The sequence below is a fragment of the Accipiter gentilis genome, chromosome 8, assembly GCF_929443795.1.
Source record: "Accipiter gentilis chromosome 8, bAccGen1.1, whole genome shotgun sequence".
NCBI lineage: Eukaryota > Metazoa > Chordata > Aves > Accipitriformes > Accipitridae > Astur > Astur gentilis.
The window spans coordinates 42,308,438-42,325,908 of NC_064887.1; the positions used below are offsets into that span (position 1 = coordinate 42,308,438).

The window sequence follows — 17,471 nt, forward strand, 5'->3', positions numbered from 1 at the left end:
TGTCTGTGACTCAGAGATAAGATGAAGTCACGTTATTTCTCGATCGGTTTAAAAACACGTCACTCGCCTCCGCGGCCCCATCCTCGGCCCTGCATCGGCCTCGTGCATGAGGTCAACGCTAAAACATCACTGCAAAACAGGGTCTCGGTCCAAACCTGGGGAAGAGTAGGCCTGCAGGGTTGGGCCAGTTAGGAGCAGGGATAAATTAGGGGATCTCGGTGTAGCCTTTGCTCTTTCCTCCCCTCCCTGGAGGGCTGCACAGCTGCCTGTCCCAAGGTGGGGACCAGCCTCCTGGAGCTGCCGTATAAGCAGGGCCGGCAGCGATGCAGCCCCCGGGGCGCATACGGAGCTTGGCGGTGGAGCTGGAGGATGGACAAGTGTGGGGCGCCTACGGCAGCGGGGAGCTGCTGCACGGCCGGGTGCAGCTGGAGCTACGTGGCACGCTGCGGCTCCGGGCGCTGGAGGTGTACGCTCGCGGACGTGCCATCACGCACTGGCTGGAGAGCCGCAGCGTGGGGCTCAACACCGTCTACCATGACTACACAGCCTACCAGACCTTCCTGTACCGCCGCTGCCAGCTCATCCCCGGTAAGGCTGGAGGTATGGGGGTGGTTCTCTGCTCCAGGGCCTTGGGTTGGGACCCCCTTGGGCTGCAGGCATCCCCTCCGGGTGAACCTCTGCCCTGATGGGTGCTTGCCAACCCAAGCAGGGTTGTCCCTCTTGGACACCCTCTTTCTCACCTTTGCCGAGGGTTTCTCTGCTGCTGGTTTCTAGGAGGCTGCCTGCAAACGCGGAGCTGGTGAGCACGAAAAGAGTTGTGGCTTTTGTTCTGTTTGCACAGGGAAGTGCAAATAGAAGTGTCTGTTCGCAAGTGTGGAAAGAGCACTTAGTAGTTCAGCAAATATTTGTTTTCAGTTTCCTGATGCTGTGGCCGCATGCCCAGCTGTCAGGTTGCTTAGATCTACTGCAAGAGGACAAGCCACTTGAATTCTTTGTGTGGTTGGGATGAAATGATCCAGAGCCGAGGGACACGGGACCTCTCAGCTGTCCATCTGCTCATTAACTCTGTCTTTTCTTATGAAAGTGCATGTCTTTTAACCTCCCCTCCAATGAGTGTTACAGTCATGGCTCTGGCTTTTTTTTCCCCCTTTTCCCTGCTTCTGATGGCCTTGTTATTGCCTGTGACACGGTGCTATGGGCCGCCCAGCACTGGAAATGGCTGTAGGACTTCACTCATGCTGAGGGCATTTAATTGTGTCAGTGGCCAACTGCAACCCAGAAAGTGGTGCCAGCCCTAGCTGGCAAATGTAGCGGTTGCAGGAAGAAACTGGAGTGATTGGAAAGAGGACATGAGCTGCCTTCCCAGAGATGTTCTTGTCTCTGGGCTGCATTGGGGGGCCATATTTTCTATTTCTGGATGACTCTACCTTGTCATCTGCTCCAAACACCTGCATTACTCTGGAGTTTCTGTCTTTTGGCAGTGGCTCTTCCGTTCTGTGGCTAAGGATGGCCCCTTTGCAGCTGCAACTGTGCTAAGTGCCCCGATTACAATTAAGGACATGGGAGAAGCCATTGACCTGAACTCCAGCAGAGAAGGTCCTGAGCATTTGGTCACTGCAGTGGTTGGATGGTGTCCGCATTAGCTATAAGGTTACAGGGTGAGTTTTATTCCCCATTATCCCCGCAGCGAATGTCTGTAGGGAAGCCACAAGCTGCTGCGAGCATGTTTGGATTTTGCTGCTGGGATTGTGTATGATAAAAGCCCCTGGAGCCATCTGGAGAAGGGCGCTTGGCCAGGGGCTGGAGGAATTGCACGAGCTGCTCGGCCTCGCCAGCACCCTGCACTCCTGTAGCTTGGAGCTGATGGTTTCTGGCCCTCGCCTACAGCACGGGGCGAGTTGAACTGGGCTCCTTGGGGAGCAGAGAGCCTCGCCAGAACTTGCGGGCTGGGGTTTTATTGTCTCTGTCGATACACGGATTCCTTTTCTGCTTTGTGAGAGGGACACAGGCACGTGATCGCAGGAGCGTTTTAAGGGAGTGAAGGCTGTGGGCTGCGGAGAAGCGCTGTTCCGCAGCCAAAATTGCTTCCTTCGGATCCCGCTGGGTCCTGCTCTGCCCCACCATCCCCAACGGCAGCGTGAGGACCTTCCTGATGTCAGCTGGCGAGAAGCTGCTGAAAATGTGCCATCATCAGAAGGTCCCTGTGACTGCTCCCTTCTTGTTGCTTCTCGATGAGATCAACTGTGTCTGCGTGGTGTTTAAAAAATGCAGGTTTTGTCATGGTAACAAGGCAGTGCAGAGGAGGGAAGCTAGGCAGAGATAAGAGCCCTCCCTTCTGCTCTACCCTGAGCTGTGAGTTTATCTGCAGTTTCCTGGCAGGGTGGTAAGTGCTGGCACCAGGTTGCTGCGCTGTGGGACAAGAAAAAGGGTTAAAGAAAGATGTTCAGACTGCATGGCAGGGCCATTAAATGTATATTGTGTAATCATCTTAGATAGGGAGCAGAAAGAGAGGAAAAGCTAGGGGTTTAATGGGCAAAGGCAAGGCAAGGAAGGCCCTGGAGAGAGAGCCCTAGGAAATATAAATGCTTTTTGTGCAGTGATCCCTTCTGTCCGGGGGTCCTGCAGCACTTCCCAGAGGTGTAGGTCCTGCCCCGCTGAGAGGCAAAGCAAGCCGTTTTATTTTCCTGGAGACATCCAGGAGAGTTATGGCACTTGGGCTAAGAGCAGATCAGGGCTCTTGTTGCGTTGTGGGGTGGCTCTTGATCAGCACCTTAATCCTCCTACATACACAACACTCGCAAATCCGGCAGGGACAGAGTTTATTCCTCAAGCTGGGAGCGTGCGCTTGTGCAAGGCTCTGCGTTGTCCCGTCTTGTCCCCGTATTGGGTCAGGGTAGAGCTGCTGACTCGCCTTTTTTACCCCCTCTCTCTGGCTTCCCAGAGACCCTTGTGTGGCTCCAGGGTCAGTGGGGAGAAGCCACCGGGTCCCAGCAGCGGGTCAGGGATGGAGAAGCCCCTTTGGAGCCGGGGAGGGGTGTCAGCTCCTGTTGGGACCGGCTTAAGCCTGGCCAGACTCTAGGTGGGGCTGAAGAGTTGGAGATCTTCCCTCCACCGAGCCTGGCCTGGGTTTTAGTTGGGTTTGGGCACCCAGGAGCATTCCTGAATGGAAAGCCCTTGGCTGTGGTCCCACAGCCCCTGCACCTGGAGATCCCAGGAGAGAGGAGAGACCCTCTCCCGATGCTGGGGTCCCAAAGAAATGAGAGAGGGGCTTCGCACCCCGCGTGGAGGCAACGAGGGGTAGCTGCGGACATCTCGTGCGGCTGACGCTGGGAGGGAGGTTTGCAGAGATTCTCATCCCGTGGGCGAAGGCTGAGTCACGGGCTGAGGGCTGCGTGCCGAAAAGCGGGAGGAGGAAGGTGCCATGCGCAGGATGGAGCTGCCTCGGCCCGGCCGAGGCTCCCACCCGTCTCGAGAGTCCCACCACCCCTAATGCCACCGTGCATCGCAACAGGGACACCAGGCACCTTCCCAGAGCTGGCGTCACCCGTTAACTCATGCTGCGACGTGCCTTTCTTCCTTCTTTCCCTCTCCCGTTGCTGTTGGGCTCCCTTTACAGCGTTTGCTATGATTCATGGTTGCTCGTGGCAGCAAATGGTCGTGCACATAAAATAAAACACGGTCCCCTTCCCTTGGGGAGGGAGAGAGACAATTCCAGTTAGGCTTTGGAGACAGCTAAAGCTTTGCAAGGCTTCAGCCCAGCTCATTTTCAGTGGCTGAGATCAACCCAATTCAGCACAGCAGGTCCTGCCCAGCATGGCTGGGAGCAACTCAAAAATCCTCAAAACTTTGGTGGCCAAATGCTGAGTAACATTTTTAATGCCTGTTTTGTCTTATCCCCAGCCCATGCCCGGGGTGGAGAGCTCTGGTGCTCTGCAAATGTGACAATCATGACTAAAGTGGAAGTTTCTAAAGCTGATTAACCCTTTGGGGGGGGCATAGACCCCTTTCTCCTCCTTTTTACAACATCTTGGGGCGCTGCTAATGGTGGTGTCCGCCCTGAGAATCACCAGTTCCCAGTTTTCATGCTTTTACCCCAGCTGAGCACCAGCAGCAGCAGATGCTGCCGACAGAGCGAGTCCCCACGCCGTGCCTGCCTATGCAGGTGGAATTTGTCGCTGGGTTTTGGAGCGGCATCACACAAACCCCAGTACGAGCCGGTAGAAAACCAGCGCTCGCCTAGTTAAAAAGCTCAGGGAAGATGTATTGCTCACTCTGTAATTGCACAAGCTGAATGGGAGCCAGTTCTTGATTTCTTAGAAATAAGCGAAGCAATGTCCCAGACCAGTTTTCCCTTCGTCGCCAGTTGGCCTGGCCGTGCCGCGCAAGGAGCCCAGATCCAGTTGCAGCCTGTTCCGACCCCTGGGAACGGCTCTTGGGAAAGGAAGGACGTGGATCCGTGTGCGGCCCTCGCCTGCGGGAACTGAAACCAAAGGGGCTGCTGCTCCAAGAGAGAAATCCCCCTGGCACAGCCACTGGCTGTGACCCTGGGAACAGGGATTCTCTGGCCAGTGCTGAGGCTGTAGGTGGGGTGGGACTGCAGGATGGGAGCTGGAGGGGGGTTTTGGGGGGCACCAAGCAACACCGCAGCATACAGGGGGTTATCCACGGCAGGGCTGGAAGTGCTCAGCCCCGTGAACCATCCTGCTCCCAGACCACCTTCTCGTGGGCTGACGCCCCTTGGGATGTCTTGGTAGCGGCATCGGGGTTGCGGGGGGCAGCTGGAGGAGCTGGGGACCCACGCTGGGATGGGACCCATGCTAGCATGGGATCCATGCTGGGACGGAACCCACGCTGGGACAGGACCCACACTGGCATGGGATCCACGGTGGGATGGGACCCATGGTGGGACTGGACCCATGCTGGGACTGGACCCACAGTGGGACAGGACCTATACTGGTATGGGAACCACGCTGGCATGGGATCCACGGTGGGATGGGACCCATGGTGGGACTGGACCCATGCTGGGACCGGACCCACGGTGGGACAGGACCTATACTTGTATGGGAACCACACTGGCATGGGATCCACGGTGGGATGGGACCCATGGTGGGACTGGACCCATGCTGGGACTGGACCCACGGTGGGATGAGACCCATGGTGGGACTGGACCTATGCTGGGACTGGACCCACGGTGGGGTGAGACCCATGGTGGGACTGGACCCATGCTGGGATGGGACCCATGGTGAGATGGGACCCACGCTGGGACGAAACCCACGCTGGGATGGAACTCACGCTGGGACAGGACTCACACTAGCATGGGACCCACGGTGGGACGGGACCCCCGCCGTGCCCGGTCCCCTTCTGGACCACCCCCCCACGCCCCCGCAGCCGCCCCGGGAGCCCACGCCCGCAGCCCCCGGGGCCGGGAAGAGGCGGAGCCGGCCCGCACATGCTCCCTGCCTTGTTTTGCAGGGCCCCGGCGGGGCCGCCCCGGCCCGGCCCGTCCCGCCCCACCGGGGCCGCCCCCGGGGCGCGCCGGGGACTTAAAGCGCGGCGGTGGGCGGCGGCGGTGGCGGCGGCAGGGAGGGGGGGAAAAAAAAAAAAAAAAAAAAAAAAATTTTAAATAAAGGGCTTCTCGCCATGATCTTCGAACGCCTTAAACGGTTCTTCATCGTCCTGGAGGCGACGGAGGGGGACGACCCGGTGGCTTTTAGCCCCGGGCAAGCGGTGTCGGGCCGCGTGGTGCTGGAACTGGCGGCGGCGGCGCGGCTCGGAGCCCTGAGGCTACGGGCGATGGGCGCCGCCCGCGTTCACTGGACCGAGTCTCGCAGCGCCGGTTCCAGCACCGCTTACACGCAGAGCTACAGCGACCAGGTGGAGTTTCTCAGCCACCGCGACACGTTGTTGGCACCCCCAGGTACGGCAGACACCCACCCACGGTCGGCTCCGAGAGCGGGGGGTGCACCGGAGACCCCCGCGGGCTGAAATAACCGGGGGGGGTGGGGGGCAGCCTGGGGTGCTGCTGGGTGCTCCAGACACCCCAGCAGGCTGAAATCTGGGTGACTTGGGACAGCCTGGCTGCTGGGTGCCTTGGGACACCCCGGTTGCTGGGTGAGCGACACCCCAACCAGCTGAAATCTCGGTGCCTTGGGACACCCCAGTTGCTGGGTGCAGGACACCCCAGCCAGCTAAAATCTGGGTGCCTTAGGACAGCCTGGCTGCTGGGGGCACGACACCCCAACCAGCCAAAATCTGGGTGCCTTGGGACACCCCAGTTCCTGGGTGCACGACACCCCAGCCAGCTAAAATCTGGGTGCCTTGGGACAGCCTGGTTGCTGGGTGCACAACACCCCAACCAGCCAAAATCTGGGTGCCTTGGGACACCCCAGTTCCTGGGTGCACGACACCCCAGCCAGCTAAAATCTGGGTGTGTGGGGAGCCTTAGGGTCTGGGCACTCTGGGGACAGGGTGCACGGGTCCTCTGCAGACGCCTCAAATGCTGAGTGTACCCCAGGGTCCTGGGGTGTGCAGCCAGACCCCACTGCTCTGCAGGGCACCCCAGTTAGGGACTGGCCTCACACAAGACTCCCCCTTTTGCTGTGGGTGCTCTCCGGCAGGGAAGCAACATCGGAAAACTCCTGCGGAGGTTCAGGAGCTTGCCTTAAGCTGGGGGGGGGGGTTGTTGGACTGACTGGTCCCCAGAGGTCCCTTCCAACCCCAGCTGCTCCGTGCAACGCAGGCAGGATGGGGGTGCAAACCTTGGGGGGCACAGGGGGTTTGGCTGGCAGCCCCCCCCCCTCCCCACCCAGAGCTGCTCCTGGCTTGGCTGGGGACTTCTGGGCTCTCACTCCGAAACCACAGTGCAGGGTGGCTGCGGGATGAAGTGAGCCCACCTGGGGAAGCTGCCCAGCTCTCCGAGGACGTGCCCCTGCGTTGTGCGTGCCTGGAGACACGTGGAAAGCGGGCAGTGCCCGGCACCCACAGGACATGCCCGGCTCTCATGTCCCAGCTGTGGTAGTGCTGCTGCAGTTAAACTCTGGCAGAAATATTCCTGTGCTGTTGTGCTGTTCTTTTGCTGTGTACTGTACCGCTCCGCCACTGATTTGCCCAGAGAGGAAGTTCTGCAGGAGAGAGATAATAGTCTTAAATCTGTTTTGCCCACAGACAATGGTGAGGTCACCGTCCTGCAGGCAGGAAGGCATGAGTTCCCCTTCACCTTCCAGCTCCCTGAGTAAGTTGACGGAGGGTTTTTTTGTTGCAAAGGGGGTGAGGAGCCGCTTGGTGCGTGACACAGGTCCTGGGAGTGGGGACAGGGCACCTCAGAAATGAGATTCTTTCAGCAAAGCCATTCTAAATTGCTCGTTGCTTACGCACAGGACCCTGGCTACCTCCTTTGAGGGAAAGCACGGCAGCGTCCGCTACTGGGTGAAAGCCAAACTGCACAGACCGTGGTCAACAGTGAAGAAAGTGAAGAAGGAGTTCACTGTGATTGAACCCATCGACATAAACACGCCTGCGCTGCTGGTGAGCTCCCCCTGCTCCACCTTGGGGCTGTGGCATCCCAAACTTTCCGGCAAGCCCCCAGGGAAGGTGTCTGGCTCCCCTCCGGCATTACAATGTTGGCCTGATTTCCAGAGGGAATATTAGCCCCCCTGTAACTTGTGCCCTCCAGCATTACCTGGACTGGGTGGAGGCCATCTGTAGTCTCTTAGTTCTTGGAAACTTTAATGCATTGCGACAGCATCTTGCATCAGATGCCTAAGAAGTTGCTGATGCTCCCCAGCAGGTTCTCAGCGCCAGGGAGGTGCTTGCTTTGAGTTTCATCCTTTCTTACTAAATAGCTTAAATATTTCCCTTTCTCCAGGCTCCCCAGGCAGGTGCTAAGGAGAAACTTGCTCGTGCCTGGTACTGCAATCGTGGCCAGGTTTCTGTGACTGCCAAGATTGACCGAAAAGGCTACACCCCGGGTAAGACGATGTGCTGGTGCCCTTGAACCTCTGCGGGCCCTGGGGTAGACCCCGGCGGGAGGGGCTTTGGGGTCACCGTGAGCTGGGCTCTTGACTTTTGGCACAAAATCAGTCAGAGAGCTTCAGTGTGTGCGCCTGATGTGGGCGGCCTCCTCGGGACAGGCTTCTGCTAGATTAAACCTTGTGCCTGCAGTGCCAGATAGCATGACCAACTCTTGGTGATCCTATGCAGGAATTCCTTGAGGCAGGACCCGGCTCCGTCTCCCTTCCTCCAACGTGTGCGTCTGTTTTGGTAGGTGAGGTCATCCCTATCTTTGCCGAGATCGACAACTGCACGAGCCGAGCGGTGGTGCCCAAGGCGGCCATCGTCCAGACTCAGACCTTCATCGCTCGAGGCACCAAGAAGCAGAAGAAGTCGGTGGTGACCAGCATCGTCGGTGACTCCATTGCAGCAGGGAAGCGGGAAGTGTGGCACGGGCGGGCGCTGAAGATCCCACCGGTGGGTCCGTCCATCCTCCAGTGCCGCATCATCCAGGTGGAATACTCCCTGAAGGTGAGGGACCTCGCAGGGAGCATTGCAGGCGGCTCAGCGTTGAGCCTTCCCCGTCTCACCAGAGCCGTGCAAATTGTGCCCGCTTTGGGCCGGTGCAGAGATTTTGGGGGCTGGTGATTTGTATGAGGTCTTAGGTTCTCCCCATTACCCTGTTGCGTGCTCTCCCCGTTGCCGCTCACGCACAGCACAAGGGCTCGTGCAGGAGCATTTGCATCTCCCTTTGCAGCCTGCTGCAAGAATTCCCTCTTGGCCAGCTCGAGCCAGTGCTCTGGGGAGATCTCTGTCCCTCTGGACTGGGAAAACACCAACAGCTAAGCTTCCCTGCTGTCTCTTGTCTCTGCAGGTTTGTGTGGATATTCCTGGGACATCCAAGCTGCTCCTTGAACTGCCGCTTGTCATTGGAACGATCCCGCTGCATCCGTTTGGGAGCCGCACATCCAGCGTCAGTAGCCAGTACAGCGTCAACATGGACTGGCTGAGCACCATCCCGGAGCAGCCGGAGGGTGAGCGTCTCCCTCTCCCCGGGATCTGTCTGGGTGCTGCAAACTCCCCCTGGAGAGCGAGGGGCAGAGCAAGTTCTCAACCGTGCCTCTTGCTCCAGGACCAGCTTTTGCTTTTTTACTTAATTTTTTTGGTTGGGGTGCTGCATCTCCTGGGTTCCTTCTCCAGGGAACTGGGAGGGTTTGGGAAAATAGTGGATTTGAAGCCCTTTTACCTGCATGCCTCCCATTAATGGAGAGTGTTTCCTATTCCCTGATGGTTCTCTCCTCTCTTCAGCTCCCCCTGAATACTCGGCAGTAGTGTCCAGCCCGGAGGCCGAGCAGAGCCTGGCTCCGCCGTGCCGCAGCGAACTTGGCGGCATCCTGGAAGGTCCCTTCTTCGCCTATATCCAGGAGTTTCGTTTCCGACCACCTCCGCTGTATTCGGAGGTAACAAATCCCCCTGGGCTGGGAGGGCTGGTGGAGTGGGCTGGGATGTACCCCCTGCCGAGGTTTTTGACTCTCAACTTGGTTTTGCAGATTGATCCCAACCCCCCTTCAGACAACATCCGTCCGCGCTGCATGACCTGTTGAGAGAAGCGCATTGGATGCCGTTGACAGCGTGGCGATCCCTTGGGATGAAAAGCTTGCACCCTTGCAGCACTTCAGTCTGGAAATGGGTATGCGGTGGCCGTGAGACCGGAGCTCCTGCAGCGCTGAGACCCCAGCCCCGCTCACTGCCCTCAACTCCTCTTGTCGTGACTGTCCCACGGACCGACATCAAGCGTGGTAGCGTGGACTCGTGCGTGGTAGGAGAACGTGTGAGACCCCGTGGCGTGGAGCGGCTCCATGCATGGTTGGGCAGGATGTGGAGGGTTAATAACTGCCCCAGGATTTGGGGGTTCAAAGCAGGGATATTTGCTCTCCCCTTGCCTGCAGTGGCCGTGCTCTGGCAACTCCTGTCATGGAAAACAGGAGCTTGGAGGTGTTTCTCAGGATTATTAGCAAATATTTTAATGTTGCTCAGTTTTGAGTCCTGTGGTGATGCAGGTGCAGCCCTTCTCCTGCAGTAGCTCACCAGGATTGCGGTTCCTTAACAAAGTAAAAGGCCTTTTCTGGCCGGATGAAGCAGAGACTTTGTCCGCTGCTGATAATCTTTGCCACGAGCCTGGTGGTGCCTGCAGGGAGAATGGTTTGAGCTAGTCTACCAAAACCGTAAAGGCTTCCATGGGCTTTTACCAGGGCAGAGGACTTGGGGGATGAATTTACCATCTGTGGCAGCGTTTTGGTGCCGTTTACCAAGAACAGAAGAGCTGGTTCCTGCGTGTCGGCACCAAACCTGCACAACGTGCTAATGCCTCCCCCGTGACGGGGCTGAAACCGACCCCCAAACTGCGGTCGTACCACCACGGGGGTGTTGGAGCTGGGTGGCTCTGGCATCTCCCTGGTGGCCAAGGAGATCAGAAGGAAGCCCGGTCTGAGACTGGTGGCAGCCACAAAAGCTGATGGGAGATGTGGAGTTGAAATGAGTCCTTCAGGGCCAAAAGTCCTGCTCAGGACAGGCTCAATCCTGTGCCCGTAGAGGGGTCGGTGGCCCCGGCGCGATGAGGACACAGCAGCAACCTGTGCCCACCAGTGTGGGAACCGGTGAGCCGGGTGTTGTAGCAAGGACCGCTCGAGCGTAGGTGCCAGGAGCCGACCCCGCTCACTCCGGCATGACCTGAGCAGAGTTTGGGTGCTGAGGACCTTTGCATTCCCTCACTGAGACAATCCTGCCCGCGAGGCTGCTCGCTTCCCCACGCACAAACCGAAGCCAAGCGTGCCTTAGCCTCTGTGCTGGGGCCGCGCTCTGCTCGCTGGGGATTGCTCAGATGATTTTTTTTTTTTTTTTTTTTGTATCTGTGAACACTTTTATAATGACCACTCTTGTCTCTATTCTTTTTGTACGACTTCTTGTTGGGGAATTTTTGTTTGAAATAAATTCTTTAAACCCAGATGTTGCTTGGATATTTTTCTGTTGCTCTCTTTCTCCTTCCCATTGCCTGGAGCCGTGCAGCTCATGTGGCTGGCGGGAGCGGGAGCGATCCCTCCCCTTGCTTCATCGCCCTGCGGGCACCCAGCTCCACCCTGTGCCCAGATCTCACTCTACGCTGGGATTAACTGGATTGATCCCCTGTGCTCGGAGCCCTGCTGCCCTGCCTGGATGTCAGGCTCCCCCAGTGAGTGCCGGGAGCAGTGCTCCGTGCCGTGCCTCCGGCTCCTCCACCTCCATACAGGTTTGGCCCTTTTCCCGTCACCGATTTAGCAGGGCTGCAAGCGATCCTGTTGTATTTTTCCACACTCGCTTCCTATTTGTGTCTGGGCTATCGGAGGACAGACATGCCTGGCAGGGACCCGGCAGGTCCAACGGGGAACCGGGACGCTCCGGCGGTGGCTCGGTCATTCCCAAGAAGGGTTGGGATCAGCCTCACGCTGTGCCGGCTGGGAATGGCTGCTGCCGTGCAGGAAGAGCAGGGAGGCTCCTTCACCTGCTTCCTTGGGTTGGGATTTGGGTTTTTAACAGCATTTCTGTGCTCCACATCTCTGCTGAGCACAGCAAATCTTGGCACGGGCAAAGCAAGGCTTGAGTCAGGGCTTAAGTTATGTCTTCCACAGACTGTGCTGTTTAAAAATATTGCCACTGGAATGTGATTTTTTTTTTTTTCCCTCCCCCCCCCCCCCCCTTTTTTTTTTTGTTGTTGTTGTTTGCTGAGCTGCTCAGCGCCGCAGCTATGTCGGAGCACGTGCTTCTGTGGTGGGCCAGGCGCTTGGCCGCAGCCCAGCGAGATAACTCGTCCCCGCGTTTGCCTGCAAGAACCTGGTGCTCGTGCAACCTTTATTCAAATCTGATTTTTCTTTGGCATCCCCAGCCACACTGAGTAATCTTCCTCGGAAGAGAATTAACCGGCCTCGCAGTGAATTTGTTTGCATCGTGGTTCGGGAAGATGCGTGCCCGGATCCACCGCTCGCGGTAGCGGTAGCCAGTGCTGCGTGGCCTCGCGGTTTAGCAACGCTGGGGCTTTTTCGGTGGCATCAGAGAGGGCACGAACCACAGATCTGCTGCAACACACACCCCCCCCCCCATGGTTAAAGATGCCTCCAAAGGAAACCCTGTGATCGGCCCCCCCACCCCGGGGGGGCCAGCGTGCAGCCAACCTCCGCCACGCCGCGGCACGGCACAAGGGAGCCATTCTACGCCGGCAAATGCCGAGCGGCAGAGACGGCCGGGGGCCGCTGGTCAGACCCTGATCATCTGCCCCAGCTGCACAAGGGGCTGCTTATTCCCAAAGCCAGAGGGGGAGGCGAGCTGCCGAGCACCCCATCCATCCCACTGTACTTTTCTGGGAAAGCACGTCACACCGGGAGGGTGACAGCCACGGGACACGCTATGCCAGCCTGGGGATTCCAACGCTGGTGGGCACCGCTCCCGGTCCCCACATGGGAGGGATCTTTCCAGCATGAATTCTTGCAAATGCCTCCAGGTTTTTTTCCTCGTAAAGCCGGACAGTAGTGCAGCGAGGCAGGGGGGCACAGCCGGTCTGGGTCTCTTGCCAGCAAAGGGCTGCGCTCCTGAATCCCAGAGGGGGCTAAAAATACCTTGTCTGGATATTCGGAGCCAGGGGTGAGACTCAGAGCCAGGGGTGAGACCCGGACCCCCCCCCCCGCCCCCGGGCAGTGCTTTTGCAACCGCTGGTAGTGCCGCCCGTGCTCCCACCAACCTTCTGCTGTTTATCTTCCCCGGCTCCAAAGTCCTTACTGAACAGCCCGAGCTGTTCTCCTGTTTATTGGCACAGGGTGGGGGGGGATTTGGGGCACGTGGGGTCTCCCTGGGGGTCTGCTGAACCCGGACAGCCACGTGCGGTGATGCCGGCCACGGCACGGAGACCCGAAGCCGGGCAGGAGATGTGTTACGCAATTACAGTGCTGGGAGTATTTATAACTCTTGGCTCGGCGTGTTGGAAAATGCTTCCCAGACCACCCAGCAAAATCTGCTCCTTCTGAGGGGCATGGAAACACCCCCCCCCCACCTCCTACTCCCACCCCACTCGACCCCCTCTCTCTTTTCCTTTTTGCCCTTCAGTCCCAAAAACACGTGGGACCTCTCTACCCCAGGCACTGGGGTGCTGGGGTGCCAGGACCCCCCCCCCCCCCCAATTGCAGCTCCGAGCAGGGGCAGCAGCGCATTGCAGGGGGCTGCTCCTTCTCCCCCAGCTCTCCCCGTCTCCGGAGGATGCTCAGTCCCGACACGGCGGGACGGTGGTCTTCACTCGAGGCTGTTGTCCTCTGGTGGAGGGTCAGTGGTGGTGGGGGGGGTGTCGGTCAGAGCGGCCGTGCCGCGGGGAGGGTGACACGCGAAGCTCGTGGCCGTCCCGGCGCTGGCAGGGACAGAATGTGCCGGCGCCGGCGCAGCCTTGCAAGGGCCAGGGATTAGCTGCACGGCTGCTGCCTCCTGGCCCGGGCACGGGTCCAGCTCCCAAAACAAGAGCCGCCTTCCCCCATCCCAGCTGGGCTGAGCCCTACAGGGTGCAGCTCGCCCTAGAACACCCACCATGGGGGTAGCAGGGGCTGGTCTTTTTGCAGGAGGGGTGGTCAGCGAAGATAAATCTGGATTTTCGCCCAAATGGGGATGCCCCGCTCAGTCCCCGTGCTGGGGACAGGGTCGATGCACCGTCCAGATTCAGCATCTTTGCAGCCGACGGGACGGTTACGCGCCGGGGAGCAGCAAGTCGGTGCCGATGGGTGCTCAGGAGCATGGGGACCTGCTTGTCCCTGGATTACGGGACTCATGCTGTGCCAGCAGGTCCTGGAGCCCCTCAGGGACACACATTCAGTCCCCTGCTTTGGTTTTGCTCCAACCTCCAGCATTGCAAAAGTCCCAGGGCTGCGAACGGCACAGCTTAACCCTGGCAGCATCGCCAGGGTCCCCCTTCACGCGGCAGTGCCAGAGCTCTGCCGTGGCGCCGGGAAGCAGCCGTGCACCCTGACATGCCGGGGCGGCATCGCGGCCGTCCTCCGCCTGCTGACTCAGCCGCCTGTTTGCCGGAGCTGCTCCCACCCACGGAAACCGCAGGCAAAGTCCCCGCATCCCCATGCTGGGGCTTTCCACGCCGGCTCAACAGGATTCGCAGCTTTTTTCCCAGAGCAGTGACGGAGCCGGTGCAGGCAGCGAGCCCTTCCAGGTGCAGGGGAAGACTGCAGAGAAACCAGGGGCGGTTTATGCCAAAAACCAGGGTCTGGAGCAGCTGGATGGACATGTTTCGTGTGCCACGTGTCCTGTCCCTGGCAGCATCGTGGCGGTGCGAACGGGCATCACGGTGGTCACCGAGAAGCCCCACAAGCCCCGATGGTGGCGGCGGGCGCTACCGGTGCCGGGTTTGCCACGAGGCCAGCTTATGCCACAGGCTGCCGGGAGCAAACCACCACCTTTATTCACTATATCAAACCCAACCTCTTGTTTTGGTGGAACTGACCTCTCTCATTTGGGGTCCCTCGCTGTGAGGCTGCCCGGCCTCTCACGCGGTCACCGCTCCCTCCCTCGGGCAATGGAAAATTTTTATGACTTTTTGACTTTTATCCAGTTGTTTGGGAGCAAGAAAGGAGCTGGGCGCCGCGCACAAACATGTCTATGTATAAACAGCAGAGACCGCGCGGGAGGATGGAGCTGCTGGCGCCGGGTGCCAGCAGGGACCCTCCCCACCAAGCTGGGTGTCCCCGCTCCTACCGGGACCCAGAGCCATCCGAATGCGGACGCAAATATTTTGGCTTTCTTCAAAAAAAACAACAACACTAAAAAAATCCCCCTCCCGAGTCATCGGATGGCGGCGCGTGATGTGTTGGCACACAAACAGGGCCCGTGGGGATGGTGCTGGCCCGGCTCGGGGCCACGGCACGGCTCCCACGCCGGCACGCAGGGACGGGCTGGGATTTACGGGTGACACGGCCGTGCCCTGTACCAGGGACGTGGCGCGATGGGACTTTGCTCCCAGCATCGCTCCCCACCGTGACCGCGTTTGCCGTCGCTCCCGGCCGCTGCTTCGCAAATCACGCGGAAAACTCCGTCCTGTGCGGGGTGTCTGTCCCCTGCCACGTCTCGGGGGGAACGCGGCGCGGTGGCATCCCGCGCCCCGACCACCGCGTCTCCCCGCGGCTGAAACCTTGCTCACGCCAGGGCATCTGGCACCAGGGAGGACGTGAGCGTGCCGGTGGGGACACAGCCGACCCTGCCGAAAGGCAAGGATTGGGGGGGGGACGGGACGTCACCCCTGCTGCTCCCCGTCCCCCACCATCTCACCCCGCTCCCAGGGCAGCTCCTGCGATGGGGCAACGCTGGCAAACCCTATGGCTCCGGTCCCCCCCATCTGCTCCCTAATCTCAAAGTCTCCAGAAACGGAGTCATGCTCCTTTTTTCTTCCCCTTTTCCCCCCACCCCTGCAAGAAGCAGCAGTTTTGAGCTGGTTTCAGAAAAAAAACCACTTTGAGCCAAACCCAGTTTAGAGGCAAGGAAGGCTCCGAGCCAGCTTGCAGAGACACCCATACATCACCAGGAGCTTGCAATTAAACCCCCTCCCCATTTACCAACCTCGTTAGCAAGCCTGCACCCAATTACTTTTAAATGCAAGGATTTATGTGAAGCAGGGAGAGGGATTTTTCTGTTAAGCAGCTGTGTAAATGCCACCGTATCCCGGTACTGCGATGGAGACAGCGATAGCCCGGGGGGGGGTCCCAGCCGGTTGGAGGTGGCCAGGGCTCCACTAAACGGTCCTGGGGGGCCCCAGGCCGGTTCGCTCCGCTTTCCCGGCGGTTTCGTATGTGAAAAAATGAGGGAAAGTCAAACTGCTTGCAAAGAGCTAGTAAACACCAGGAGAGCAGATTTAAGGCTGGGGGGGGTGGGGGCTGGCTATTGCTCTTGGTCCTGTGTTTATTGCCGCAAAGCTCAGCTGGTTGCTCGCTCCGGGATCAGCCCTTTCCCTGCATGCACAGATGGGGATTTGCTGCAAAAATAGGATTTTTGGGGGTTTCTCTGGTTCCTACCAAGCCAGCTATCCTTAGCTCAACCCCCGGCTGCCCGCTTGAGCAAAATATGTTTACGCCGCAAACCTCTGGACGGCTCCGCTGCCAAGCGGGCAGGGAAATGTGTGTGTGTGTGCCGATAAGGGCGCCGCGTCCTTTCCTTCCAGATCACCCGATAGCCGGGGAAGCGCGTGAAGGCGGCCGCTTGGCTCCCGACACTCTTGTTTTAGGATTTCTTTTATTATTATTATAACTTTCTGGTTGGAGAAAAAAAAAAAAAAAAAGAGTAAGTCAATAGCTGTGGCTTTGCTGTACCAGGCTGCTGCCAAAGCCTGGAAAGCTTCGGCTGTGCCAGAGGCTGAGCTGCCCCTGGGGCTGCCGGCCCTGAGATCAGCCATCCGAAAACATTAAAACTGCAGAAAGAAAATATTTCCTGCCATCACCCAGGCGTTTCTCGCATGGCAGAGGGAGAAGATGGTTTCTAACCGCTTCTGCCAGCTCGTGTGCTGGGGCACGCAGCATTCCGGTGGGATTTTTGCAGGGATCTGAGCATCCAGTGCAGCCCCACAGGGGATGGGGCAGCTCCGAGCCCCTCTCGGTGGGGAAAAAAAACCATTAAATACTCAATTTTGATGCTGCTTCAAGTCATTTTCCATTCTTGGGTTTGGAAATAACACTCTCCGGGGTGAAGCTGTTGCAGCAAAGCGAGCTCAGCCGGACGCGAGCAGGAAAGAGCCGGGGGTGCTGGGTGGCCGCGGACCCTGTTTGCAAAGTAGAACTGCAGTTGTTGTTGCTGTTGTGACACCCGTATGGTTGCGAAATGCCGGCGCTGAAATACCCCTGACTTTCAAAACAAGCCGAACTCAGCTGTGGCCAGCGGCCGTGTGTCCAGCTGTGGCCGACTGTCCAGCTGTGGTCCCTGCAGCCCCTTCCTCGCTGCACGGGCACAGCTGGGATGCCTGTGCCAGTGATGCTTGGGGCGTTTTTTTGGAGGGGAAGAATCCCAAAAGCTTTTCTTAGGGAAGAAAACCAAAAATTCTCCAGCTGCAGAGGTTTTTCTACCCTGGGGATCTGCAGGGCATCTCGGTCACAGGGGTTTGGCAAGGCTGGGGGCGGGGGGAGTGATGAGCTACCTGCCCCTGGATGCGATACAGCCCTTGAATTCTGCCTAAAGAATAAAATAATAATAATAATAATAAAAAAATAACCTAGGGATCAGTTTGTTTGCTTAGAGATTAAGTCAAAGCAGCTCCTGAATGGTCACCTAATCCCCCCGGGAGCGGGTGGCATTGTGTAGGGGGTGGCAGCGGTGGCTTTTTGCCCGGTAAATAATCCTCCTCCCTGCCACGGCTCGTGGTCGGGCTGGGCTCAACCACCTCGCTGGCATCGGATCTTCCCTGGGCCGAGGCTCGGGGAGGGAGA

General features: G+C 58.6%; 1 protein-coding gene across 3 annotated transcripts; it reads left to right on the forward strand.

Annotated features, from left to right (window-relative positions):
- The first annotated feature begins 68 nt into the window (after positions 1 to 68).
- ARRDC2 (arrestin domain containing 2) lies at positions 69 to 10,993 on the forward strand. 3 transcript variants are annotated; one of them, XM_049807065.1, is made up of 8 exons: positions 69 to 588; positions 7,165 to 7,231; positions 7,377 to 7,524; positions 7,865 to 7,967; positions 8,264 to 8,520; positions 8,864 to 9,023; positions 9,298 to 9,449; positions 9,540 to 10,993. In XM_049807065.1, the coding sequence occupies exons 1-8, from the start codon at positions 324 to 326 to the stop codon at positions 9,591 to 9,593; spliced, it is 1,206 nt and encodes a 401-aa protein (XP_049663022.1). In that variant the 5' UTR covers positions 69 to 323; the 3' UTR covers positions 9,594 to 10,993. The 3 variants fall into 3 exon arrangements, with proteins under 3 accessions (XP_049663022.1, XP_049663021.1, XP_049663023.1); XM_049807064.1 differs by lacking the exon at positions 69 to 588 and adding an exon at positions 5,585 to 5,917; XM_049807066.1 differs by lacking the exon at positions 69 to 588 and adding an exon at positions 5,585 to 5,900 and having other exon boundaries at positions 7,142 to 7,231.
- The last annotated feature ends 6,478 nt before the right edge of the window (positions 10,994 to 17,471 follow it).

Bases quoted from the DNA above. Each gene is read 5' to 3' on its own strand.
- ARRDC2 (XM_049807066.1), top strand. From the start codon at position 5,641: ATGATCTTCGAACGCCTTAAACGGTTCTTCATCGTCCTGGAGGCGACG. The intron at 9,024-9,297 runs GTGAGCGTCTCC...TCCTCTCTTCAG, and splicing joins CATCCCGGAGCAGCCGGAGG to CTCCCCCTGAATACTCGGCA. The intron at 9,450-9,539 runs GTAACAAATCCC...TTGGTTTTGCAG, and splicing joins CACCTCCGCTGTATTCGGAG to ATTGATCCCAACCCCCCTTC.